This window comes from Trachypithecus francoisi, unplaced genomic scaffold (assembly GCF_009764315.1).
Source record: "Trachypithecus francoisi isolate TF-2019V2 unplaced genomic scaffold, Tfra_2.0 Lachesis_group6, whole genome shotgun sequence".
Lineage (NCBI taxonomy): Eukaryota > Metazoa > Chordata > Mammalia > Primates > Cercopithecidae > Trachypithecus > Trachypithecus francoisi.
Window position 1 is genome coordinate 48,711,176 of NW_022681471.1, and position 27,482 is coordinate 48,738,657.

A 27,482-nucleotide genomic window follows, 5' to 3' on the forward strand; every position below is an offset into this window, starting at 1 on the left:
GTTGGATAGCTTTTCATAGATTTTGGGGGGGGCCACTGCAATTGCTTTTTATTTTTTACTTTGAAATTATTATTACTACTATTTTGGAGACAGGGTCTTGCTCTGTCACCCCGGCTAAAGTGCAGTGGTGCAATCTTGGCTCAGTGCAACCTCTGTTTCCTGGGTTCAAGCGATTCTCCTGCCTCAGCCTCCCAAGTAGCTGGGACTACAGGCATGTATCACCATACCTGGCTAATTTTTGTAGTTTTAGTAGAGACAAGGTTTCACCATTTTGGTCAGGCTGGTCTCGAACACCTGACAAGTGATCCGTCTGCCTCAGCCTGCCAAAGTGCTGGGATTACAGGCTTGAGCCACCGTGCCTGACTGCAATTGCTTTTTATAATGATTTGAGATTGATATCACTTTCCCTTCTCTCTACTGATTTCTTTATATATGAAGACTATTAATCCTATGTCCATCATATATGTGGGCAATTTTTTTCCCCAGGTTTTCGTGCATTCTTTAATGCTATTTTCCCCCAAATGGGTTGTTTTTAAATTTGAATAGATTTGTATGGCTAAGAAAGTAATAATGTTCTCTGCATAAAAAATATCTTACTTGATGGACTAGGGACATAGAGTATTAGCCTCCAGGTTTAACAGGGTTAGAGAGCACTCCCCACCTTGGAAGCCACATGGCCCTCTGGAGCACAGCTCTGTCCTAAGGGTGGGTCCAAGATTTGAGACTCTACTCTAGGATTTCCCAGGAATTACTCATTCTCTCTGAATATTCCTTTCCTTTTCCGTAGAACAGAGATTATAATGCCTGACTCAAATGGATTTTGCAGGGATTTGACATAACAAGCAACATCATTCTTTATTGTGAAAAGAAACAGAGATCCTGGGGGTGACAAGGGTGGACAAGCGCACAGAACTGGCCCCTTTGGAAGGATGAGAGTCAGCCCTGTGAGTTGGGCTTTGGCTTCTTAGCCCGAGCCAGATCTCCTGGTTCAGTCACAGCGAAATACATCTATTGGAATAAAAATACAGGGAAGATGATGAGGCTGAAGATGATGACACTTAAGGATTTCCTCTTAGGGCTTTGTTTTCAGAATCCTAGGTCAGGCTATGTGAGGGCCTTCTCTGGGATCTTGCCCTTGGCCGAGAGGAAGTTCAGGAGGGAGCTGGGAGATCAGCAGAGCCGGAAGCCCAAAGTTCCATCCCCAGGTCACCCAACCTCTGCTCACTTGGCCTGAATTCCTAGACCTCACCTTGGGCCATGCAAGAACATGAGGAGCTCGGACGTAGTCACACTGGTTGTTATGAAGGCAGCTGTAGTGGAGGAAGGACAGGTAACATCCATTAAGACCCAAGTGGAGACACTCTGACAATACAATGCCATTTCTTAATCTATGCAACAGAAACATGTCTGTGTTTTCTGGAATTTATTGCAGCAGAAGGAACCCTGTGAAAAGCCAAGTGTCTACCAACCCTGAAAAGCGAAATATCTACCAACAAAGGAACAGGATCCACGGAACTGTGAAAGGAAAATAAATCTTGGGATCCCAAAATCACTAAGCTAAAGGGAAAAGTCAAGCTGGGAACTGGGTCATGCAAACCTGCCTCCTCTTTCGGTTCCTAAATAAGATGGCTATAAGATGAAAAGCTACACGCTTCCCCCATATTTTGTCCGCAAGGAAATTTCTCGTGAGCTGCAAGATCTTTACTGTAAGGTGTTTCTATTAAAATTTCACCACGACAATGTAAATTGATAGCTTATCTTTACAGGTACAGTCACCCCCCTGTCCACCAGCCACAAATGCATATCTGATTGCTCCCCCGCCCCATTTTGTCTATGTCATCTTTATATAAAAAAATGCAGATTCACTGAGCCAGACAAAGGCATGAGTAACTATCTTTCCCCACCCTCCCCCTTACATGAAAATTGTGTACTTCTCAATATTCTACCCTTTCCCCTTTAAATCCGGAGTCCTCAAAGTCATCTTTGAAAGGTGTAGACCTGTCTCCCGGGCACATGTCCTTAACTTTGGCAAATAACCCTCCTACAATGATTGAGACTTGTCTCGTCATTTTTCTCAATTGACAGAATTCAGAGAAGTACTGTACACCTGTTCAAAATAACTAGGTAGCTGAATATATACCAAAAGGGAAATGTACAGTTGATACTGAGTGAAATAAAGAAGCAAAGCCAGCCATCTGCAAGTTCCCATTATTCATTCCCCTGCTCCTCCCAGCGCATACCAATCACTAATCACCATACACACCCAGCACTCACTTCTTTTTTTTTTTTTTTTTTTTTTTTTGAGACGGAGTCTTGCTCTGTCGCCCAGGCTGGAGTGCAGTGGCGCAATCTTAGCTCACTGCAAGCTCCACCTCCTGGGTTCACGCCATTCTCCTGCCTCAGCCTCCCAAGTAGCTGGGACTACAGGCGCCAGCCACCACATCTGGCTAATTTTTTTTTTCTATTTTTAGTAGAGATGGGGTTTCACCGTGTTAGCCAGGATGATCTCGATCTCCTGACCTCGTGATTCGCCCACCTCGGCCTCCCAAAGTGCTGGGATTACAGGCATGAGCCACCACGCCCGGCCCAGCACTCACTTCTGAGACAACTGGTAGTTCATCCCTGACTGGACAGAGAAAACCTGCACCATTTTCTGCTGCTCCTGGGAGAAGGCAGGCACGCTGGAGAAGGCTGTGGGCACTAGGGTGAACAAGGCACTCTGGGTCCCTTGGTGGCTGATATCCCGCACAAAGAGCTTGTCATTCACGATGCACAGACTGGAGGAAAAATGGGCCATCAGGTAGCTGGAGAGAAAGACGTCTCCCCACCCCTACAAGGATCTTTTCCTACTGTTCAGAAACCTGATTTCTTCGATACCTCTACTGTGCCTGCCTCCTAGCTTTTTGGCTGGTACCCTCTAACCCTTCCACAGAGCCCACCTTTGGAGAGATTGCCTACATGCTTCACCAGTTTTGCAGGTTTACCTACAACCCAAGGATGGTTTTACACTCACATTTGCCCTTTACAATAGCCCAAGGGAATAGACAGTGTAATCACCAGTTTCAAAGGAAGATTCTGAATTACAAAGAGGTCATATGCCTTGACCAAAGTCACAGTGAGTATTGCATCAGGAAAGAACTCATACTCTGACTCCAGAGCCCACACAGTTTAAAAAATTTTTTCAATACAGGGTCTCACTCAGGCTGGAGTGCAGTGATGTGATCTAGGCTCACTGCAGCCTCAACCTCCTGGGGTCAAGACCCTTCCACCTCAACCTCCTGAATGGCAGGATGATAGATGCACACCACCACACCCAGCTAATTTTTAGTGTTTTTGTAGAGACAGGGTCTCACTGTGTTGCCTAGGCTGGTCTCAAACTCTCGGGCTCAAGCAATACTCCCACCTTCAGCTTCCTAAAATACTGGAATTACAGGCATGAGCCACTGCTCCTGGCCCATACTCTTAACTATTACACTAGACTGTCGGTTTTTTACAACATTGAGAACACCCCGAGGACTGCACCACCACATTCCCACACCACTGGCCCCAGGCTGGGATGGGTGCTCCCACCCACAACACAGCACTAACCTGGAACTGCTGCCAGGGGTAGTGATGAAGGTCCGGGTGAAGGCAAGAACAGAACCCTGAGACTGTCCTTCCACTTCAAAGACAACAAACAACATTGCCTTAGAGTTGCACAGGTTTTACATGTTCACACGGTTTTCCCAATCAGTCTTGCTTGACACTCACACAGAAGGGGGCCAGACCAGGATAACTGCTCACTTGGAGTCAGGCAGATGTGGTAGGAATGGGGAGGGCAAGAACAGGAATAATCCGCTCCCAGTGATAGGGCCCTTATCATGTGTGGGGCCCTGTGAAAACCACAATTTCACTTGATTCCTATTTCACAGTAGCCCAAGAGATGGGTTATATTAGCCCCATTGTGCAAATGAGGGAAGTGAAGGGTTAAGTAACTAGCACAAGTTCACAGAGTAAGGACCTGGGATGAGAGCTGTCAGACTCCATAGTCTGTGTCCTTAATGCAAGCCTGAGTTGTGCAGGGCAGACAGGCGTGGACCTAGGTCAGATCAGGGTGGTTTGTGGGCAGAGTTGGGGTAGGAAAACACAGAGGGAACAAGAGGAAGGAAAGGAACGAAATCAGGGAAGCTGGGGGAGTTCTGAGAGGGAGCCCAGCCAGGGGGAGGGAGCAGTGAGGGATCTGGGGAAGGGACTCTACAGACACTCACCTTCCTTGAACACCCCATTGACAGAAAAGCAGAGCATCCATTCCTGAAAGGGAAGGGCTCAGATGCTCAGGATCCCCTTTAACCTCCTACCCACCTCTGGCTCTCTGGGCCTGCCCGAGGGAGGAAGCAGGTGCTCACCGTCTGGCACCACATGTCCACCAGGAAGGAGCTGAGGTCATGCTGAGTTTTGGGCAACGCATTGAGGGAGTCCACAATGTCACGTTTTGTGTGCTTCAGCAGTGCCCCCTTCAGGTCTGTAGAGAAGAGAAGCAAGGATTTGGGGGGCTGCCACACCTCGGTTGTGTGATTGTTCCTGTCACACCCCCTTACCCTGCCCAGTCTTCTCCATCACGCACTTACAGGGGTTTTTGAGCATTTTTATATTCCTGCTATCCTTGAAGTACTTGCATAAGCTGCTCCTAAGAGAAAAAGAGGAGCAGGAGTGGGTGGTCCGGCCAGCGAGGGCATTTCCAGGAGTTGGTGTCTTTCTGCAGGGGAGTCACATGGCCCCAGACAGGGTCTGAGCTATAATACTCACGGGGCTGAGTCCTCGGGGTTGAAGGGAATGCTCAGGGAGAAGCAGGCCTCATCATGGTAAGCACTAAGGAGACCCTGTCGATCTCCAGAGTCATAGATCAAGTAATACCTGTTGGGGACCAGTGAGGATAGGCTACCTCTGTGGCCTGGGTGCCAAATGAGACTTAAAAGTCTCACTGTGGGCAGACTTGTACTTGGGTAACCTCATCTGACCTAACCCTCTCTTGCCTCAGATTCCCAGGGATACTTACTGCTGCAGGAATTGCAGGACCAGATTCTTCAACATCTCAGATCCAAAGAAGCTTCCCTGGAATAAAGAGTCCCCAGGACCACAGATGGTACCCCCCCTTTCTCATGCACCACCCTGCTGGATCCTCTCTTCTCACCTTACAGGTTGGTAACATCTTGTGGGCTTCAGTACCACACAGAGTTGGTCTGGGTGACTGCTGGCCGTCCTGGGGAAGGCAAGAGGAAGTCAATAGTGCAAAGTAGGGAGGTGGCACTGGATAATTAGGGAAAAGGAAAGACCCAGGAGAGGGTGCGATCAGAAATCAGGTGTGAAAGCATTCTGGAAATTACATGGGCAAGACTACAATCGGGATTGCCGCCACCTGAAGGCTATTGTGAACTTGTGTGAAGAAGCTCCACAGGCTCTGCCAATTTCCCACATGGGACTGTAGCACCTTCCCCCTCCCTTGAGGTTTAAGGGTTAGAGCCATAAATGTAACTGGGACAATATCTAAAGGGGTTTGGGGCAGTTGGGGGCAGCATCAGTCCCAATTAGGAAAGTCAATGATCAAGAAATATGCTTACCAGGCTTAATAATTTGGGGAACAATTCCAGGATGGAGCTGCCAAAAATCAAAACAAAATGGACAACAGTAAGCGAAACTGTGGAGCTGTCCTCCTCATGGGAGCAATCACACCTACATCAGAGACACAGTGCAGTGTGTTCACCCACACTCCGGAGTCCCTGCCCCTGCAGCCCTGGGCAGCATTGAGAGCCCAGGCTTCAGGACTTTCTTCCCCTCCCTCCATCCCTCTCTCACTTTTGTCCAGGTCCCCACTGAAGGCTCCACAGGGAGCAGGAAATGGGGTGGGAGCCCAGGGCTCTGCTACCTCACTGGGTGTCCATCAATCTGCCTGGCCTGGCCCTGTCCAAGACCAGGTCAGCTCTTAGGGATGGCCCAGGATGCTGGGACAGGGAGGGGGTTGATGCAGGCTCAGGAGGCAGGAAGGGGAAGGCAGGGGGATGATGGCAGAAACGGGGTGAAGGTAGGGGAGGGAGAGACAGGTGAGACATAGGAGAGGAGAGACAATGGAGAAACAGGATGCAAAGCAAAGGGAAGGGAAAGATGCTCTACCGTGGTGGTGGAGTTCAAGGAGGAAGAGAGAAGAAAAGGGCGCCCCTGCTGCAGCCATTTCCCTCACCACCCCCAGCTGATTCTGGGGACGGAGGCAGGTAAGGCAAACATGCACCTGTTGGGCTGGGGCCCACTGGATGCAGCTGGAGCCTTTCTCACCTGTGTGAGCTCAGTCTGAGCTGGGCATGGGAAATGGAGGAGTAAAGGGTCAGGCCCTAGCTCAGCATGGGGTTCAGAGTCTGGGGACCCCCTCTCCCGACCACAGCATTCTCTTGTGATGGTCCCTGACACCTGTGCCCCTCTGTGCTGACGCCTTGACCGAGGAATGCTACCTGTCTTGGGCTATCCAGGACTCCTCTGAGGGCCCAGGCAAGACAATGTGAGTTGTGGAGGGAAGGAGAGGCAGTGCCCCGAGAGGCCTGTCTCCTCAACCTCCTCTGCCCTTTGCCTTCCACTCCTGCCTCAGGAAGGTGGCCCACTTTTGGTCCCCTGACTCAGGAAACCCAGGTTTCTCCCCGAGGAGGGCCCAGCTCCTGGCATTGGGCCAGAGAAGAGATGGCATGACAGCAGCCACCCAGGGCCTCAGCCCTCAGTATGGGGCAGGGAAGCCCCCATGCCAGCTCAGGACGGGTGGGAGAACCTATTTGGAGCAAGAGAAGGAGAATCCCCTTCAGGACAGGGGAGGGAAACCCTGTCTCAGCATGGAGGCAGGAAGGCCTGTCTCAGCATGAAGACCTGGGCTGGAGGACTCTTCTGGGTCCGGGGCACCAGCACCTGAATACTGCTGGTCCTGGGGAAGTGGGGGAGCCCCACTTCCTGTTGCACACTCACAGAGGGCACGCTGAAGGAGGCTGGGTGGAGACAGGCGGGAAATGCATCCCAGAGCAGGTGAAAAGGGCAGCATGTCAGATGAAGGAAAGGAGACCTCTAAGCACAGATGAGTGAGTGACACAGAGAGAGGAGTGGGGCGAGGGGGAAGAAGAGGGTCTGTGGTCCTCCCAGAAGACCAGTGCTGCCTCCTCCTGCAGAAGGGCACTATCAAGCACAGGTCAGGGCCCCAGGCGGTGACAGAGGGTATGACTGACTTTATGTTGCTGGAGTTATCCGAGAAGGTGGTGCACACTGGGCTTCTGTCCGCACCCTTCTCTCCTGGCTCTATCCCTTTCCATTTGTCCATCCCCTCTGCAGACATCACCTGCAATTATGCAGAAGAACCACATAGACTCAGGAAAGAGCACCCGGAGGGCCCTGCACCCTCAGTCTCCTCCCTTGCCAACAAATCCACTTTCTTGCCTCTTGTCACTACCCTAATGAACCCTCCTCCCCCTTTTTCTTCAAAGAACTATCTGAGTATTACACCTCATTTTATTTTTCAAGAAATTCAGCTTGTTAATGTCGGGGGCCTTTGGCATAATGTCAAGCTTCTGGTAGGCTTTGTTGCTGTTTGGGTTCAAGGGCAAAAGCTATGGTGAGGAATGAATTAAGAATTAAGAGTGAAGGCCCCCAGCAGGGGATATCTTAGACCAATTAGCCTCCTAGCTAATCTCTTCCACCTTCACCCTCAATCACAGCATGAGCCTAAGGCCTCACCGTAGGTATGTTCTCTTCATGGACGTGCAGGGAGGCAGCCATGCACTTTCCAGGATTCGACGCCATTTTAGTATTACGGGTCATCATGTCTCCAGAAAGCAGAGAGGAGAAAATCAGAAGTCTGAGAGGGACCCGCCTGGTACAGCATCAGCACTAACTCCTCCCCAAGTTGCCAACTCTAAGTCTCCATCTCACACAGACACCTCTGCCCTCATCTGCCATAGAATTACTGTTATCAGCCATACCTGGGTAAAAGGGGAGTCTTTGGATATCAAGAGCTTCCTGGGAAACATCACACTGTTGCTTCATGGCCAGCTGCAGAGTATAGAGATGGTTTTCAGAGGCTCTGAAGTTGAGGTGGTGAAGGGGGCAATAGGTGGGGAAGAAGCAGTGGGTCTGGCTTTGTGTGAACAACTTGCCGTAAGTCTCTATTACCTTTATCTGCTCCACCTTTTCTGACTTCAGCTCCTTCTGCACAAAGTGGGGTATACCAGCAGGGCTGACAAAGATTGATATCTGCAGAGAACCCAAGAGGGGCTGAGTAAGCACTAGGAACTTTGAGCCCCAAGATCAAGTAAGACCTCACACTTGCTCTGCCCTCTTGCTCGATGCTAACCCTGGTCATTCACTTGACACACACCTTTTCATTATCCTCATCCCAAATCTTGCCACTGATATTCTTCAGTGCATAGGCGATGCTGGCATTCTCCACAAAGAAGCTGGCATGCATGTTTTCATAGTGAAACTATAGGGAGAGTTGCAAGAGAAATAACATATGAGGCCAGAGTCTCTGCTCATCCAGTCCCCAACCTGTCCTGTTTTCTCTCGTCTGCCTCACGGTCCTTTCTTACCTCAACTGGGATGAAGGGTACACTGCATTCGTTCCGAATCAAATTCAGCAGCCACTTCTCATTGTATTTTATGCCGAAGGGAACCTATGAGTGAAAGAAAGAATGAGTGAGGAAAGGAGACTGACATAATGGAATTAAACATTAAAATTGGACCCAAATATGTTCCTCTCAGACTTTAAAATAGTTGAAGATAGGACAACATCCATTATTGCTAACTTATGTATTTCATTATTATGTCATTCATCATTTCTAATATCTATTATTTCTAAGCACACATGGATTTCCTAAACACCCTTTCTTACTATTCAGTTTTCTTAGAATAATCAATTTAAGATGTTTAACATGAGCTTTCTTTTATAAAGTCCCACAAGAGTCTACCTAAGGCAGACTAGGCCTGCCCCTTTGACAAGGACCCCACTAATTCAACCCCTCACACCCTTAGTTTGAGCCAAACTGAAGCATCTGGTGTGGAGATACTCTATCTCCTTAGCATTCGTTTCCTCCTTTGATTGTAAATGACCTCTTCCGTTCTCTCCGCAGTCAGTTTCCTTTACATTGCTTCTCTGAATTTACTCTTAGATGATCTAGGATGTTAACTCCTAGTAATAAAGGACAGATTACAAACTTTCCTGCCCTTACAAAAGGATCTAGTGTCTACACAAATCCAACACAGTTCCCCCTGTTCTCCTTCAGAACATTAGATCCATTTTGCCAGGACACTCACTGTGATCTTGAACCAGCTCCCTAAGGTCCCATCCGGCATGTTCCCCTCCATTCTTCTCTCTGGAGGTTTTTGCTCTCTCTCCATGTTAACATGGGTTTGGTCTTGTTTACGAAAACTGCCTTTCCGATTATAGGGTGAAATAGCGTAGGGGGTGCTGTGAGCAAGTGGAGAAAAGGTAGTTCGCATATGCTCTGAAAGTCTTTTACACACATTTGATCCACTGATACCAGGGCTACAATGAAGTTTGCTCAACCATTAATCGAGTTCTGTCATTCCTCTCTCTGTCAAGTTGGAAAGAGTGACATATTCAGCTACATGGTTATGTATTTCATCGGCTGGTACATTCCAGCCATGCTGACTAGTCACTTACTATCTTACTGAAGAGTCCACGTGGGCACCATGCATTGCTGCTTCTCTATCTTGCTGCTGATGGGATGAAGAATGCATGCCAGGATTGACTTTTTCAGACCTACTGCTCAATCTCCTTTGGTAAATATCCGAACATCTTGCTCTTCTTTGAGCAACTTGATCAGTGTGACCTTAAATTGAGAACAGCACATCAACACTTAGAATACCAGAAAAAAATCTTGGGAAAATATAATGGATAATGAAAAAATTCACTGATGTTTGTTTGTTTGTTTGTTTGTTTATTTATTTATTTATTAGCGTCAAGATCTGGCTCTATTGCCAGACTGTAGTGCAGTGGCATGATCACTGCTCACTGTGGCCTTGACCTCTATGGCTCAAGAGATCCTCCCACCTCAGCCTCCCAAGTAGCTGGGACTACAGGCACATGCTACCACATCTGGCTGATTTTTTTTTTTTTTTTTTTTTTTTTAGAAATGGGGTCTTCCTGTGTTGCACAGGCTGGTGATTTTTATAATCTAGAAAGAAGTCTACCACAGTGCCAAAAAAGTTGAAAGACTTCACTATAGTTTCACCTCCTGGAGATGAGAGTTAGGGAACATTCACAGCCAAGGAGAAAACAAGCACAGCAGAAAGGGTTTGGGTTTGGGTGATGCTGATCTATGATGATAGTCCTTGCTCTGCCCTTTTCAGTCTGGGTAACCTGGAACAAATTGCTTATCATTTCTAACCCTCAATTTCCACCTCTACTTGGAGAATAATAAAATCTACCCTAAAAGCTTGGTATTATGGCTCAAGGTCAAAGGCAAGTTCCCTGCCTCAAGGAAGAATCAGATAAATGAAAACATTGCTGAAGAAAATATCCAGAATGAATCTTGGAGAGACATAATTATGGAAATTAATTACCAGAAGAGTGAAAGAGAGAATTTAAAAAGAGTGGTAAGCGCGGCCGGGCGTGTGGGCGCTTGCCTATAATCTCAGTACATTGGGAGGCTGAGGCGGATGAATCACAAGGTCAGGAGATCGAGACCATCCTGGCTAACATGGTGAAACACCGTCTCTACTAAAAATACAAAAGATTAGCCAGGCTTGATGGCGGGCACCTGTAGTCCCAGCTACTTGGGAGGCTGAGGCAGAAGAATGGAGTGAGTCCAGGAGGCGGAGCTTGCAGTGAGCCAAGATCACACCACTGCACTCGAGCCTGGGCGTCAGAGCGAGACTCTGTCCCAAAAAAACAAAACAAAACAAAACAACAACAACAACACACAAAATGTGGTAAGCATATCTAACACTACTTCTCCACCTTCTCCACTGTTCCCTCTCCTTATTTCTGGGACTCAAATTCCAGACCTCCAGGCCAGGCTGGTCTCAAATTCCAGACCTCAAGTGATCTGCCCACCTTGGCCTCCCAAACTGCTGGGATTACAGGCTTTGGCCACTGTGCCCGGCCCCTACAAATTTTTTTTTTTTTTTTTTAAATTAGCCAGCTGGTGGTGGCTCATGCCTGTAATCCCAGCACTTTGGGAGGCCGAGATGGGCAGATCACGAGGTCAGGAGATTGAGACCATCCTGGCTAACATGGTGAAGCCCCATCTCTACTAAAAATACAAAAAAATTAGCCGGATGCGGTGTGAACCCAGGAGGCGGAGCTTGCAGTGAGCAGAAATGGTGCCACTGCACTCCAGCCTAGGAAGACAGAGCAAGACTCCGTCTCAAAAAAAAAAAAAAAATTGCCAGCAGGGTGTGGTGGCTCATGCCTGTAATCCAGCACTTTGGGAGGCCAAGGAGGGCGGATTGTGAGGTCAGAAGTTCGAGACCAGCCTGGCCAATATGGTGAAACTCTGTCTCTACTAAAAATATATTTTTAAAAAATTAGCTGGGCGTGGTGGTGTGTACCTGTAGTCCCAGCTACTCAGGAGGCTGAGGCAAGCGAATAGCTTGAACCCAGGAGGCAGAGGTTGCAGTGAGCCAAGATTACACCACTGCAATCCAGCCTGGGCAATAGAGGGAGAATTCATCTAAAAAAAAAAAAAAAAAAATTAGCCAGGTGTGGTGGCATGTGCCTGTAGTCCCAGCTACTTGGGAGGCTGAGGCAGGAGGATCACGTGAGCCCAGGAGGTCAAGGCTGCAGTGGGCCATGATCAAGCCACTGCACTCCCGCCTGGAAGGCAAAGCAAGATCCTGTCTCAAAAAATAATAGGAGGAAAGTGTACTTTAAGGAAAAACATTTTTTTTTTTTTTTTTTTGAGACGGAGTCTTGCTCTATCGCCCAGGCTGGAGTTCAGTGGCCGGATCTCAGCTCACCGCAAGCTCCACCTCCCAGGTTCATGCCATTCTCCTGCCTCAGCCTCCCGAGTAGCTGGGACTACAGGCGCCCACCACCTCGCCCGGCTAGTTTTTTGTATTTTTTAGTAGAGACGGGGTTTCACCATGTTAGCCAGGATGGTCTCCATCTCCTGACCTCATGATCCACCCGTCTCGGCCTCCCAAAGTGCTAGGATTACAGGCTTGAGCCACCGCGCCCGGCCAAGGAAAAACATTTCTAAAGAAAAGACATACATTCCATAATGATGTTAATGTAACAAAAATTGGGCAAAAATGTGACCAACCGGCCGGGCACAGTGGCTCATGCCTGTAATCCCAGGTGGGTGAATTACTTGAGGTCAGGAGTTTGAGATCAGCCTGACCAACATGGTGAAACCCCATCTCTACTAAAAATACAAAAATTAGCCATGTGTGTTAGTAAGCTCCTGTAATCCCAGCTATTCGGGAGACTGAGGCAGGAGAATTGCTGGAACCCGGGAGGCAGAGGTTGCAGTGAGTCGAGATCACGTCACTGCACTACAGCCTGGGCGACAAGAGCAAGACTCCATCTCGAAAAAAAAAAAAAAACTGACTTACACTGAATTGTGATAGGCCAAAGATATATATTGTAATCCTAAGGATAAACACTACAACAATGGCAGAACGTTCCACTTTTTAGCCAAATGAGGTAAAATTTAATAGTTAAAACTATTAATCATTTCAAAGGAGAGGTGGAAAAAGAACTTAAAACAGGCAAAAATAAATAAATAAATAAATAAGTATAAAAATAGTAATATGGTCTATTTAAACCAAATCATACCTATATTTTCATTAAAAGAAATTAGACTTAAGTATTCCAAATTAAAAGGCCGAGAGTATCACACTAGATAAAAAATTCGCGGGGGGCGGAGCAAGATGGCCAAATAGGAACAGCTCCAGTCTCCAACTCCAGCGCGAGCGACAGAAGACGGGTGATTTCTGCGTTTCAACTGAGGTACTGGGGTCATCTCGCTAGGGAGTGCCGGACAATCGGTGCTGGTCAGCTGCTGCAGCCTGACCAGCGTGAGCTGAAGCAGGGCGAGGCATCGCCTCACCTGGAAGCGCAAGGGGGAAAGGAATCCCTTTTTCCTAGCCAGGGGAACTGAGACACACAACACCTGGAAAATCGGGTAACTCCCACCCCAATACTGCGCTTTAAGGAAACAGGCACACCAGGAGAATATATCCCACACCTGGCCGGGAGGGTCCCACGCCCACGGAGCCTCCCTCACTGCTAACACAGCCGTCTGCAGCGATCTATCCGCAAGGCAGCAGTGAGGCTGGGGGAGGGGCGCCCGCCATTGCTGAGGCTTAAGTAGGTAAACAAAGCCGCTGGGAAGCTCGAACTGGGTGGAGCTCACAGCAGCTCAAGGAAGCCTGCCTGTCTCTGTAGACTCTACCTCTGCGGACAGCGCACAGCTGCAGTCCATTAGGGGAAAGAGCGGGGGCGGTGCAGACGTGAACGACTCTGTCTGACAGCTTTGGGGAGAGCCGTGGATCTCCTAACGCGGAGGTTGAGATCTGAGAACGGACAGACTGCCTGCTCAGGTGGGTCCCTGACCCCTGAGTAGCCTAGCTGGGAGACATCCCCCACTAGGGGCAGTCTGACACCCCACACCTCACAGGGTGGCGTCACCCCTGAGAGGAAATTTCCAAAGAAAGAATCAGACAGGTACACTCGCTGTTCAGCAATATTCTATCTTCGGCAACCTTTGCTGCTGATACCCAGGCAAACAGGGTCTGGAGTGGACCTCAGGCAATCTCCAACAGACCAACAGACAGTCCTTCTGACTGTCAGACGGAAAACTATCAAACAGGAAGGACACCTATACCAAAACCCATCCGTACGTCACCATCATCAAAGTCCAGAGACAGATAAAACCACAAAGATGGGGAAGAAGCAGGGCAGAAAAGCTGGAAATTCAAAAAATAAGAGCGCATCTCCCCCTGCAAAGGAGCGCAGCCCATCGCCAGCAACGGATCAAAGCTGGTCAGAGAATGACTTTGACGAGATGAGAGAAGAAGTCTTCAGTCCATCAAACCTCTCAGAGCTAAGGAGGAATTACGTACCCAGCGCAAAGAAACTAAAAATCTTGAAAAAAAAGTGGAAGAATTGACAGCTAGACTAATTAATGCAGAGAAGATCATAAACGAAATGACAGAGATGAAAACCATGACACGAGAAATACGTGACAAATGCACAAGCTTCAGTAACCGACTCGATCAACTGGAAGAAAGAGTATCAGTGATTGAGGATCAAATGAATGAAATGAAGCGAGAAGAGAAACCAAAAGAAAAAAGAAGAAAAAGAAATGAACAAAGCCTGCAAGAAGTATGGGATTATGTAAAAAGACCAAATCTACGTCTGATTGGGGTGCCTGAAAGTGAGGGGAAAATGGAACCAAGTTGGAAAAACATCTTCAGGATATCTCCAGGAGAACTTCCCCAACCTAGTAGGGCAGGCCAACATTCAAATTCAGGAAATACAGAGAACGCCACAAAGATACTCCTCCAGAAGAGCAACTCCAAGACACATAATTGCCAGATTCACCAAAGTTGAAATGAAGGAAAAAATCTTAAGGGCAGCCAGAGAGAAAGGTCGGGTTACCCACAAAGGGAAGCCCATCAGAATAACAGCAGACCTCTCGGCAGAAACTCTACAAGCCAGAAGAGAGTGGGGGCCAATATTCAACGTTCTGAAAGAAAAGAATTTTCAACCGAGAATTTCATATCCAGCCAAACTAAGCTTCATCAGTGAAGGAGAAATAAATCCTTTACAGATAAGCAAATGCTTAGAGATTTTGTCACCACCAGGCCTGCCTTACAAGAGACCCTGAAGGAAGCCCTAAACATGAAAGGAACAACCGGTACCAGCCATTGCAAAAACATGCCAAAATGTAAAGACCATCGAGGCTAGGAAGAAACTGCATCAACTAACGAGCAAAATAACCAGTTAATATCATAATGACAGGATCAAGTTCACACATACAATATTAACCTTAAATGTCAATGGACTAAATGCTCCAATTAAAAGACACAGACTGGCAAACTGGATCAAGAGTCAAGACCCATCAGTCTGCTGTATTCAGGAGACCCATCTCACATGCAGAGACATACATAGGCTCAAAATAAAGGGATGGAGGAAGATCTACAAGCAAATGGAGAACAAAAAAAAGCAGGGGTTGCAATCCTAGTCTCTGATAAAACAGACTTTAAACCATCAAAGATCAAAAGAGACAAAGAAGGCCATTACATAATGGTAAAGGGATCAATCAACAGGAAGAGCTATTTCTCCTAAATATATATGCACCAATACAGGAGCACCCAGATTCATAAAGCAAGTCCTTAGAGACCTACAAAGAGACTTAGACTCCCATACAATAATAATGGGAGACTTCAACACTCCACTGTCAACATTAGACAGATCAACGAGACAGAAAGTTAACAAGATATCCAGCAATTGAAATCATCTCTGCAACAAGCGGACCTAATAGACATCTATAGAACTCTCCACCCCAAATCAACAGAATATACATTCTTCTCAGCACCACATCGCACTTATTCCAAAATTGACCACATAATTGGAAGTAAAGCACTCTCTCAGCAAATGTACAAGAACAGAAATTATAACAAACTGTCTCTCAGACCACAGTGCAATCAAACTAGAACTCAGGACTAAGAAACTCAATCAAAATCGCTCAACTACATGGAAACTGAACAACCTGCTCCTGAATGACTACTGGGTACATAACGAAATGAAAGCAGAAATAAAGATGTTCTTTGAAACCAATGAAACAAAGATACAACATACCAGAATCTCTGGGACACATTTAAAGCAGTGTGTAGAGGGAAATTTATAGCACTAAATGCCCACAAGAGAAAGCAGGAGAGATCTAAAATTGACACTCTAATATCACAATAAAAGAACTAGAGAGGCAAGAGCAAACACATTCAAAAGCTAGCAGAAGGCAAGAAATAACTAAGATCAGAGCAGAATGAAGGAGATAGAGACACAAAAACCCTCCAAAAAATCAATGAATCCAGGAGTTGGTTTTTTGAAAAGATCAACAAAATTGACAGACCGCTAGCTAGACTAATAAAGAAGAAAAGAGAGAGAATCAAATAGACGCAATAAAAAATGATAAAGGGGATATCACCACCGACCCCACAGAAATACAAACAACATCAGAGAATACTATAAATGCCTCTACGCAAATCAACTAGAAAATCTAGAAGAAATGGATAATTTCCTGGACACTTACACTCTCCCAAGACTAAACCAGGAAGAAGTTGAATCCCTGAATAGAACAATAGCAGGCTCTGAAAATGAGGCAACAATTAATAGCCTACCACCAAAAAAGTCCAGGACCAGATGGATTCACAGCTGAATTCTACCAGAGGTACAAGGAGGAGCTGGTACCATTCCTTCTGAAACTATTTCAATCAATAGAAAAAGAGGGAATCCTCCCTAACTCTTTTTATGAGGCCAACATCATCCTGATACCAAAGCCTGGCAGAGACACAACAAAAAGAGAGAATTTTAGACCATATCCCTGATGACATCGATGCAAAAATCCTCAATAAAATACTGGCAAAACGGATCAGCAGCACATCAAAAAGCTTATCCACCATGATCAAGTGGGCTTCATCCTGGGATGCAAGGCTGGTTCAACATTCGCAAAGCAATAAACGTAATCCAGCATATAAACAGAACCAAAGACAAGAACCACATGATTATCTCAATAGATGCAGAAAGGCTTTTGACAAAATTCAACAGCCCTTTATGCTAAAAACGCTGAATAATTTGGTATTGATGGAACGTACCTCAAAATAATAAGAGCTATTTATGACAAACCCACAGCTAATATCATACTGAATGGGCAAAAACTGGAAAAATTCCCTTTGAAAACTGGCACAGACAGGGATGCCCTCTCTCACCACTCCTATTCAACATAGTGTTGGAAGTTCTGGCTAGGGCAATCAGGCAAGAGAAAGAAATCAAGGGTATCCAGTTAGGAAAAGAAGAAGTCAAATTGTCCCTATTTGCAGATGACATGATTGTATATTTAGAAAAACTCCATTGTCTCAGCCCAAAATCTCCTTAAGCTGATAAGCAACTTCAGCAAAGTCTCAGGATACAAAATTAATGTGCAAAAATCACAAGCATTCTTATACACCAGTAACAGACAAGCAGAGAGCCAAATCAGGAATCAACTTCCATTCACAATTGCTTCAAAGAGAATAAAATACCTAGGAATCCAGCTTACAAGGGATGTAAAGGACCTCTTCAAGGAGAACTACAAACCACTGCTCAGTGAAATCAAAGAGGACACTAACAAATGGAAGAACATACCATGCTCATGGATAGGAAGAATCAATATCGTGAAAATGGCCATACTGCCCAAGGTGATTTATAGATTCAATGCCATCCCCATCAAGCTACCAATGAATTTCTTCACAGAAGATTGGAAAAAACGGCTTTAAAGTTCATATGGAACCAAAAAAGAGCCCGCATTGCCAAGACAATCCTAAGTCAAAAGGACAAAGCTGGAGGCGTCACGCTACCTGACTTCAAACTATACTACAAGGCTACAGTAACCAAAAACAGCATGGTACTGGTACCACAACAGAGATATAGACCAATGAACAGAACAGAGTCCTCAGAAATAATACCACACATCTACAGCCATCTGATCTTTGACAAACCTGAGAGAAACAAGAAATGGGGAAAGGATTCCCTATTTATAAATGGTGCTGGGAAAATTGGCTAGCCTAAGTAGAAAGCTGAAACTGGATCCTTTCCTTACCCTTATACGAAAATTAATTCAAGATGGATTAGAGACTTAAATGTTAGACCTAATACCATAAAAACCCTAGAAGAAAATCTAGGTAGTACCATTCAGGACATAGGCATGGGCAAGGACTTCATGTCTAAAACACCAAAGCAACGGCAGCAAAAGCAAAATTGACACATGGGATCTAATTAAACTAAAGAGCTTTTGCACAGCTAAAGAAACTACCATCAGAGTGAACAGGCAACCTACAGAATGGGAAAAAATTTTTGCAACCTACTCATCTGACAAAGGGCTAATATCCAGAATCTACAAAGAACTCAAACAAATATACAAGAAAAAAACAAACAACCCATCAAAAAGTGGGGAAAGGATATGAACAGACATTTCTCAAAAGAAGACATCCATACAGCCAACAGACACATGAAAAAATGCTCATCATCACTGGCCATCAGAGAAATGCAAATCAAAACCACAATGAGATAACATCTCACACAGTTAGAATGGCAATCATTAAGAAGTCAGGAAACAACAGGTGTTGGAGAGGATGTGGAGAAATAGGAACACTTTTACACTGTTGGGGATTGTAAACTAGTTCAACCATTATGGAAAACAGTATGGCGATCCTCAAGGATCTAGAACTAGATGTACCATATGACCAGCCATCCCACTACTGGGTATATACCCAAAGGATTAAAATTACTCTACTACAAAGACACATGCACACGTATGTTTATTGCGGCACTATTCACAATAGCAAAGACTTGGAATAAACCCAAATGTTCATCTGTGACAGACTGGATTAAGAAAATGTGGCACATATACACCATGGAATACTATGCAGCCATCAAAAAGGATGAGTTTGCGTCCTTTGTAGTGACATGGATGCAGCTGGAAACCATCATTCTTAGCAAACTATCACAAGAAGAGAAACCAAACACCGCATGTTCTACTCATAGGTGGGAACTGAACAATGAGATCACTTGGACTCGGAAGGGGAACATCACACACTGGGGCCTATCATGGGGAGGGGGGAGGAGGGAGGGATTGCATTGGGGAGTTATACATGATATAAACGTCATGCACATCTACCCTAGAACTTAAAGTATAATAAAAAAAAAAAAAAATTCCATCAAATTATCTGAAAAGAAACATGTAAATTTAATAATATAGAATATTTGAAAATAAGAAAAATGGCACGATGTATACCATTTACACAATGACCGACTGAAAGCTTATATAACCATATTAGTAAGAGAAAATATATACTTTAAGAAATACTAGAGAAAAGAACTCATAATGATAAAGGTTCACATCACAAGAAGATACTAAGAAAGCAAGTGTGCGCACTGCCTTCGCGGCACCTGGGCCTGAGGTGTGTGGCTCCCAGGCCCTCACCAGCTCCAGGTGTGTGAGGAGGACTCAGAAACCCGATTGAGAAGTGGAAAGACCCCCAGGGAGGGGTCGGACCTGCCTCAATTCCGCTAAGGTCTTTCATTTCTTGTTCGCCTACTTCATGAAATCCTCACATCGTTTAATGGTACTAGTCAAGACAAGAAAATCAACAGACTTTCAGCCTTGAGGCAACATCGGTGTAAGAACACTATGGAGCTCATCAGAGTATATCACTGTAAAATATGATGGCTGAAAACAATTTAAAAATGCTAAAGATTCAACAGTGCGTGGTAGCCAACAAACTACCTAGAAACAGGCCATATATTTGCAATATTTGCTTAGCACTTTGAAACACCATCAACAAAATTAGCTAGGCACTATCTCATTCATACTGGTCAAAAGCCATTTGAATGTGATGTGTGTCATAAAACCTTTAGACAACTAGTTCATCTGGAGAGGCATCAACTAACTCATAATCTGCCTTTTAAATGTAGTGTTTGTCAGTGCCACTTAAAAAATCTGAAGACATCTGTGAAGCACCAACAACTTCACAATGAAACCTATCAGAATAAGGTTAAACAGGTCAGAAGATTGCTAGAGGCCAAGCAAGAAAAGTCAATGTATGGAGTGTATAATACTTTTTTTTTTACCAGAGGAAAGATGGGCATTACACCCGTGCTGTAAGTCCAATCCCACATATAACACGAAGAGAAGAAAGAATATTCATGCAAGTCCAATCTGTGGCAAGATGTTTCCATCACAGTCAAAACTTAATAGGCATGTACTTATTCATACTGGTCAGAGGCCTTTTAAATGTGTCTTGTGTAGTAAATCTTTTTAACAGTCACCTCACTTAAAAATCCACCAACTTACACATTCAGAAGAAAGATCTTTTCAATGTTGTTTTTGTCGAAAAGGATTTAAGATTCAAAGCAAACTTCTGAAGCATAAACAAATCCATACTAGAAATAAGGCTTTTCGGGCTCTTTTATTAAAGAAGAGGCGTACAGAATATCGACCTGCCTAATAAGTTAAAGGCAAATCAGCATGGTTTTGAAAATGGTGATATTGGTGAATCTGAGTAGAATAATCCACTTTATGTCCACTCAATTTATATTGTCTCTTTTCAATGTCCAAAGTGTGAAAAGTGTTTTGAATCACAGTAGATTCTCAATGAAACATGTGTTTTCCTGCTAGAGGTGGCAACGTTCCAAGCAGGTTCAAAAGAAGCTACAACTATAAAACCATTGTTAAAAAAAAATCTTGGCCAAGCTTAAACGTGCTAGGAGTAAAAAATTAGATAACTTTTGATCTGGGAAAAACGTATTTAAAAAGAGTTTCTTGAAAAATTGTGATCGTATTTCTGGTGAGCTGAGCTCTGAACAAACCCAAAGAACATTTGTGGGTTCTCTTGGCAAACATGGAACATATAAAACAATTGGCAACAAAAAAAAAAGAAACATTGACTTTGCCATTTTCTTGGCAAAAGCAGTTCCAGAACCAAAATGTGGAAAAAAATGAAAGATATCCTTATAACAGCAAACTTATTAAGCATTGATAATTCGGTGAATAAGAAAGACTTGTCAATCTGTGGCTCATCAGGTGAGGAATTATTTAATAAATGGACTACTTCAGTGTGGTTTTTCAGTTCCAAGAGAAAACATACTACTAGACATAAGATATGCCTTGTGACAAATGTGAGAAGGTATTCCTTCTGTATTCAAACTAAAAGAAGACCATATTAATTCATACTGGACAGAGGCCTTTTGGCTGTAATATTTGTGGGAAATCTTTTAGACAGCTCATTTAAAAAGACATGAACAGATTCATAATGAAAAGAGTCCTTATGCATCCCTTTGCCAAGTAGAATTTGGAAACTTGAACAATCTTTCTAATCATCCAGGTAATAATGTTAACTATAATGATTCCCAACAATGTCAGGCTCCTGGTGTTCAAAATACGAGGTTTCAGTGTCAAATCAAATGTCAGGAGTTAAGGCAGACTCACAGGATTTTATTCCTGGTAGCACCAGGCAGCCCTGTCTTCCTAATGTACTTTTGGAATCAGAGCAAAGCCATCTTTTTGCAGTTATTCAGAGCATCAGGAGAAAAATGATGTCTTCCTGTACCGATGCAGTATTTGTGCTAAGAGTTTCTGATCTCCATCTAAACTGGAAAAACACTACCTAATTCATGCAGGGCAGAAACCATTCGAATGCTCAGCTTGTGGCCAAAACATTCAGACAGGCTCCTCACTGGAAGAGACATCAACTTACTCAATTTAAGAATGACCACAAGAGAAAGTGGTTGCCTTGGATTCGGTTATGTAAACTGTCGCAACCACTAACAATTGTGGTCTCTGGTGACCTTATTTTAAAGCCTGTATTATTTAAAATGCATTTTTATCAAGAGGCCTGCATTAAGTTGAATGGTTTTCACAAGTATTTGTCCTGCATAGTAAGTAGGTAAAATACATAGAAAATTAATACAATGTTTTAGAAACAGCCAAATTTAATTTTCAGAGGCAAGAACATGATTTGATGCTATAAAGTAGGCATTTTAATATTGTAAACATATGCTTTGGCTGTACTGAAAAATAAAAGTCATGATGCTGTACAATAATTTAGTCAAATTCATTTTTTAAAGAATTATTCCTTAAGACATGCCATCTCTTTTTATATATACTCAAAAAACTGAGAGGCAAAAATTCGCTTTTAGTGCAGTACATAGCCTGCTATATTTCATTTATTTTACATTCATATGAAGCATAATTTTGTCCACATGTGGCTCAAATTGCATTGGATTTTTTTTTTTTTTTTTAATTACAGAAACTACAGAGGCATTAAAGGTGAAAATGGATGAGAAAATTATAGTATTTTTTCACTGGTCTTTTCAAAGCTATTTATTTTAGAACTATGTGGTAATCTCACTTCTTCAGGTGATTAAGGTTTTTTTTTTTTTTTCCCAGTGAGTGCCATCTTTCACAAAATAATTTAAAAGTAGACAAGAAGCTAGGATGTATCCATATACATTTACCAGGTTACTTACCAGGATATTTTCCAAGTGCCATAGTTTTTTCATAATATGTGCAGTTTTATCTTTTCAGAGGGATAATTTCAAGTCATTTATTTGCTCAATTATAGCAGTAGTCTAGACTCTATTCTAGCGACCTTCATCTCCATAAGACTTTAAATTTATTGTAGTAAACTTTTCTTTTATGCTTCTTTAATGGAGTGGTCCTATGATTTAAGCCTGTTCTAAGTTTGATCAATGGCATGACTAGGTAGTTTAGTTTTATTTTTGCAAGAGTCTAATGCTACAGAATTTTATTTTGATCCTTGTTAAATTTTTATTTTAATCAATAGTAGTCATTCTGTAGAGGGATAAGATGCTTGTAGAGTTGTGGGTATCATTCCAAATAGAACTGTTATGATTTGGAAAATATTCTAAACTACAAAGGACTTATTTCATAATGACAAATTGTCCTTCACATTTGCCTTTGTTTATAAAATCTTCAGGAATGACATTTTCCAGCCATAAAAGGAATTAATCATTATGTTTCTAGCTGAAAAGAGGAACAGGGGGGAATTATCCTACCATACTTAAATATAGTGGAAAATCCTCTGTTGAGAATGTGGATAAATGACAATTGTAAGTTTTGCATCATAATCTGAGAACTCCCTTTGGGGAAGGGGGAGGCGGGAGGGATAGTAGGTGGGGGTGATTGCTTGCTTCTTTTACTACAGGTGATTTTTAAGTAACTTGGGTTTACTTTACAGAGATGAAACATGACAGTCTCAGTAACACACCCAATGACATAGAAGTGCGCCTGTTTATTACGTAGAGACAGCCAACAAAAACAGAGGAGAATCACATGCTTTAAATAACACTTTCTCTTAGGTTTCCTTGGGATATGTTCCTCCAGTGCAAGCAAGATAATAGTTTACAGATTTGCTTTATACAAAACTTTTCAGAACTCATCCGTTACACAAAAGCAAGGAATAACTAGTTTATATTTTCAAATAATGTTCAAGGATTTTTTCCTTAGTATGTCTGAAATTATTGATTTTGGCATTTTTCTAAGCAATTTATGTAATTTTATTTGAAGGAAATATTTTATATACTCTTTTTCCCAACCTAAACAGGGAGAGTCCTAACACTGTTGTGCTTGTATGATTATGAAGCTTTATTTGCCTAAGTGATACTACTGTACTTTATTTTTTTTATTTTTTATTTTTTATTTTTTTTGAGGCGGAGTCTCGCTCTGTCGCCCGGACTGGAGTGCAGTGGCCAGATCTCAGCTCACTGCAAGCTCCGCCTCCCGGGTTTACGCCATTCTCCTGCCTCAGCCTCCCGAGTAGCTGGGACTACAGGCGCCCGCCGCCTCGCCCGGCTAGTTTTTGTATTTTTAGTAGAGACGGGGTTTCACTGTGTTAGCCAGGATGGTCTCGAACTCCTGACCTCGTGATCCGCCCGTCTCGGCCTCCCAAAGTGCTGGGATTACAGGCTTGAGCCACCGCGCCCGGCCTGTACTTTATTTTTGACCCATGCCTTTTTAAGCTCTTTCATATTGAAAGTTGGACTATTGTGAAAATTTTGTCAAAGATGTACTAAAGTGCTATTTGAAGTACCTGTAACAAAACACAGTTGGTCCTCCATATCCACGGACTCTTTCCCTGTGAATTAAACCAATTGTAGATCAAAAATATTAGGACAAAAAAAATTAAAATAATACAAATAAAAAATACAATATAACTGTTATTTAAATAGCATTTACATTCCATTAGGTATTAGTCTAGAGATAAAGTATACAGGAAGATGTGCGCTGGTTATATGCAAATATGCCATTTTATGTAAGGGACTTGAGTATACTTGGATTTTTGGTATCTGTGGGTGGGCAGGCTGGGGGATCCTGGAATCAATACCCCGTGGATACCAAGGGACAACTGTACTTATTTACCTTTATTATCACTGCAAGCTTTTTACGGAAACTTTATAGGAATGAAAATATACATGTTAAGAAGATTAGGCCGGGCGCAGTGTTTCACGCCGGTAATCCCAGCACTTTGGGAGCCCGAGATGGGTGGATCACGAGGTCAGGAGATCGAGACCATCCTGGCTAACATGGTGAAACCCTGTCTCTACTAAAAATACAAAAAAATTAGCCGGGCGTGATGGCGGGTGCCTGTAGTCCCAGCTACTTAGGTAGCTGAGGCAGAGAATGGCGTGAACCCGGGAGGCGGAGCTTGCAGTGAGCAGAGATCACGCCACTGCACTCCAGCCTGGGCGACACAGCAAGACTCCATCTCAAAAAAAAAAAAAAAAAAAATTAACATTAGATATTAGATGGTTTGTTGCATGCTAGAACTGTTAGTATTGTTGAATTAATTACTTTGATTTTATGAAAAAATAAACAAATATCTTTAAAGAGAACTAGAAGAATTTTTTGTTTGAGTGATTCCAGGCTGTAGCATGATTATTTACTGAAGTAGTTTGATTGGCTGGCTAACTTAGTAGAATTGTTGTTTCTTGTTTTGAACTGCAATAAGGCTTATAATTGTAAGATAAAAATGTGTGTGTGCTTAAGGGAAGTAGGTGGTGGTTAAAATTATTGAAAATTTTTCAGAATACTTTAAAAATAAAGTTTCAAGTTATACCAAAAAAAAAAAAAAAGAAAGTAATTCTAAATTTGTATGCATGTCTTAACATGGACCAATCTATATTTAGATACGAAGCAAAAACTGATCTAAGTAAATAAAGAAATAAATGGCCGGGCGCGGTGGCTCAAGCCTGTAATCCCAGCACTTTGGGAGGCCGAGACGGGCGGATCACGAGGTCAGGAGATTGAGACCATCCTGGCTAACACGGTGAAACCCCGTCTCTACTAAAAATACAAAAAAAAACTAGCCGGGCGAGGTGGCGGGCGCCTGTAGTCCCAGCTACTCGGGAGGCTGAGGCAGAAGAATGGCGTAAACCCGGGAGGCGGAGCTTGCAGTGAGCTGAGATCCGGCCACTGCACTCCAGTCCGGGCGACAGAGCGAGACTCCGCCTCAAAAAAAAAAAAAAAGAAAGAAATAAAACCACAGTGACTGTGGGAATTTAACACACCTCTCTGAGTAACAGATAAAACTAGCAGACAAAAATTCAGCTACATAGAGAAGATTTAAATGGCATGAGTAATAAGTTTGCTTAAATGACATAGAACACTGCACAGAAAAACTACACATGGAACATTCTAGAATAAGTCATACGCTGGGCCGTAAAGCAGGCCTTGAGAAATTTCTGGGGCGGGGGTAGGGGTTAATACAATCTACCTTGAATGGTTAGTGTGAAGATTAAAAATGTATTATTCCCTGCCCCTCTACCACCTCTAGGTGTACAACCAAGGAATGTTAATTTTCACCAACTCCTGCTTCAGGAGACCATCCTCATACCTCAAACCCTGGCCCTGAGAAGACCACAAGACTGAGGCCTGGGCCCTTGCCACTGCCCACCCCCATCTAAAGGGAGACTGGCTGGGTGTCATGTAGGTTAGGGTAAGGTGGGGAAGGGGGCTCAGTCCCTTTTGCCCTGTGGAGACCTGAGATTCCAGCCTCATGCTGGCCAACTCACCCATGGTGTGTCCTGAAGGCAGTGACATTTTACCAATGTCCTTACAGGGCTCTCTTGAGGAGAATCTGTGTGGCCTGGGGACAGGAGTTTGGAGAAGATTGAGGAGGGCTGCTGAGGAAGGTGAGAGCAAGTCCCAAGCCTTGCTTACAGGAAGTTCCTTCCCCAAGCAGAGAGAGGAGTGTCCTAGGAGTCAGAGGAGAATTAACTTCCTGTTCTTACCACCCCCGAAAGTTTGCCGCCAGCCTAACACCCTGGGAGATGTTTCTAATGTAGCCACTCCTGCAAAGGTGGTTAGCAACAATCACAATCATGAGGCCTAGGACCCAGATACTTACTGAAACAAACACAGAGAACTCAGCTTGCTGGTCCTCTCCAGTGCATTACATTGTATTCATTTACTCTGCAGAGTCAGAGAACTCTGAGTGCCTATCTTAGCGCAAGCTCTGTACTTGCTACATTACTTTTTTCTCCATATATTCCTCACAAGGGGACTCTGAACTCAGAATCACCAGCTCCCTGAAGGTGCTGAGGCTTAATAAGCTCTAGGAGCTTGTCTGGAATGATTCAGATGTGACCTGGAGAAACAAAGTGGAAATGAGAACCATGGAATGATGGGTGACCCCCTCTATGCACAGCTTTTCTAAACTCTTATAATATTTGTGGTTTACTTAAGTTAGGGCAAAGTAAGAGAATGTTCTGAAAATACTCATGTGACTGGAATTAACTAAAGCCCATCCTAGAGAGAGAATACAAAAAAAAAAAAAAAAGACCAGGAAAATATAAAGTCAAAGTTCAGTGTGTCACTGTAATGAAAGTAGAAAAGAATCAAGTACTTTCTTAAAGACAAAATAAAATGCAGTCAGTGTAGATGGATACTTCTAATGATTAAAGCCAGAAATGTAGCTCTTAAAGTCTCAGGCCAGCGAGAGGGAATAAACTAGGAGCCTCTCTGTGTGCCAGGGCATCAGCCAGAACTTTCTGGAATTTTTCACCACTTTATTACAGTAGGTAGCTAGTCAGGCATAAGTGGGGCAGGCATGTCAGGTGACCATCAGGTGATGGTTCAGCAGTTGTCACACTGCCTCTCTGAAATGATAATTGATCTCAGCCAGCACCAGGAAGAGGCAGTTTCCCAATAGACAAAAACACCTGAAACGGGTAATTGGCAGCTTCCAGTAAGATCTCAAGAACTGACCGAGTGGACTCAAGCATTCCTTTCTCTTTTTTTCTTTCCTGCTCTAAAGCTTTTAAGTAAACTTTCGTCCTGCTCTGAAACTTCCCTCGGTCTCCTTTTCTACCTTATGTACCTCAGTCGAATTCTTTCTTCTGAGGCGGCAAGAATTGAGATTGCTGCGGACCCATATATCTTTGCCACCAGTAACTTGAATATTTACCACCACTAACATATTTTGGTGCCATGTGACTCAGATACCTTCTGCCAGTAACATGTTGTCTGAAGTCCCTTCCTAGGTTTCAGTGCCCTAAGAGAGAAAGTCCAGCCCCTGAGTAAGCTGAAGAGATATCTGCATACGACAGGGTGTGAACATTTGGGGTGAAAGAAGTGTAAGACCGAAAAAGCACACACCAACACAAACTGTGAAGTCGTGCGTTTAAATCTGTATTGTTTTTGTTTTTGTTTTTTAGACAGAGTCTCGCCCTGTCG

The 27,482-nt window shown here is 43.9% G+C and overlaps 1 protein-coding gene and 1 pseudogene across 1 annotated transcript; one reads left to right on the forward strand and one right to left on the reverse strand.

Annotated features, from left to right (window-relative positions):
- Positions 1-829: 829 nt before the first annotated feature.
- On the reverse strand, positions 830-26,085 carry NXF3 (nuclear RNA export factor 3). The gene is made up of 20 exons (XM_033201476.1): positions 25,820-26,085; positions 9,683-9,851; positions 9,313-9,466; positions 8,589-8,672; positions 8,378-8,482; positions 8,173-8,253; positions 7,983-8,052; positions 7,738-7,826; positions 7,233-7,342; positions 5,598-5,634; positions 5,171-5,239; positions 5,036-5,091; positions 4,786-4,893; positions 4,608-4,666; positions 4,386-4,501; positions 4,248-4,290; positions 3,589-3,661; positions 2,648-2,777; positions 1,250-1,310; positions 830-1,008 (listed from the first exon to the last, which is right to left on the reverse strand). The coding sequence occupies exons 1-19, from the start codon at positions 25,845-25,847 to the stop codon at positions 1,299-1,301; spliced, it is 1,593 nt and encodes a 530-aa protein (XP_033057367.1). The 5' UTR covers positions 25,848-26,085; the 3' UTR covers positions 830-1,008; positions 1,250-1,298.
- Positions 19,451-21,537, forward strand: LOC117077914 (annotated as a pseudogene).
- Positions 26,086-27,482: the final 1,397 nt, after the last annotated feature.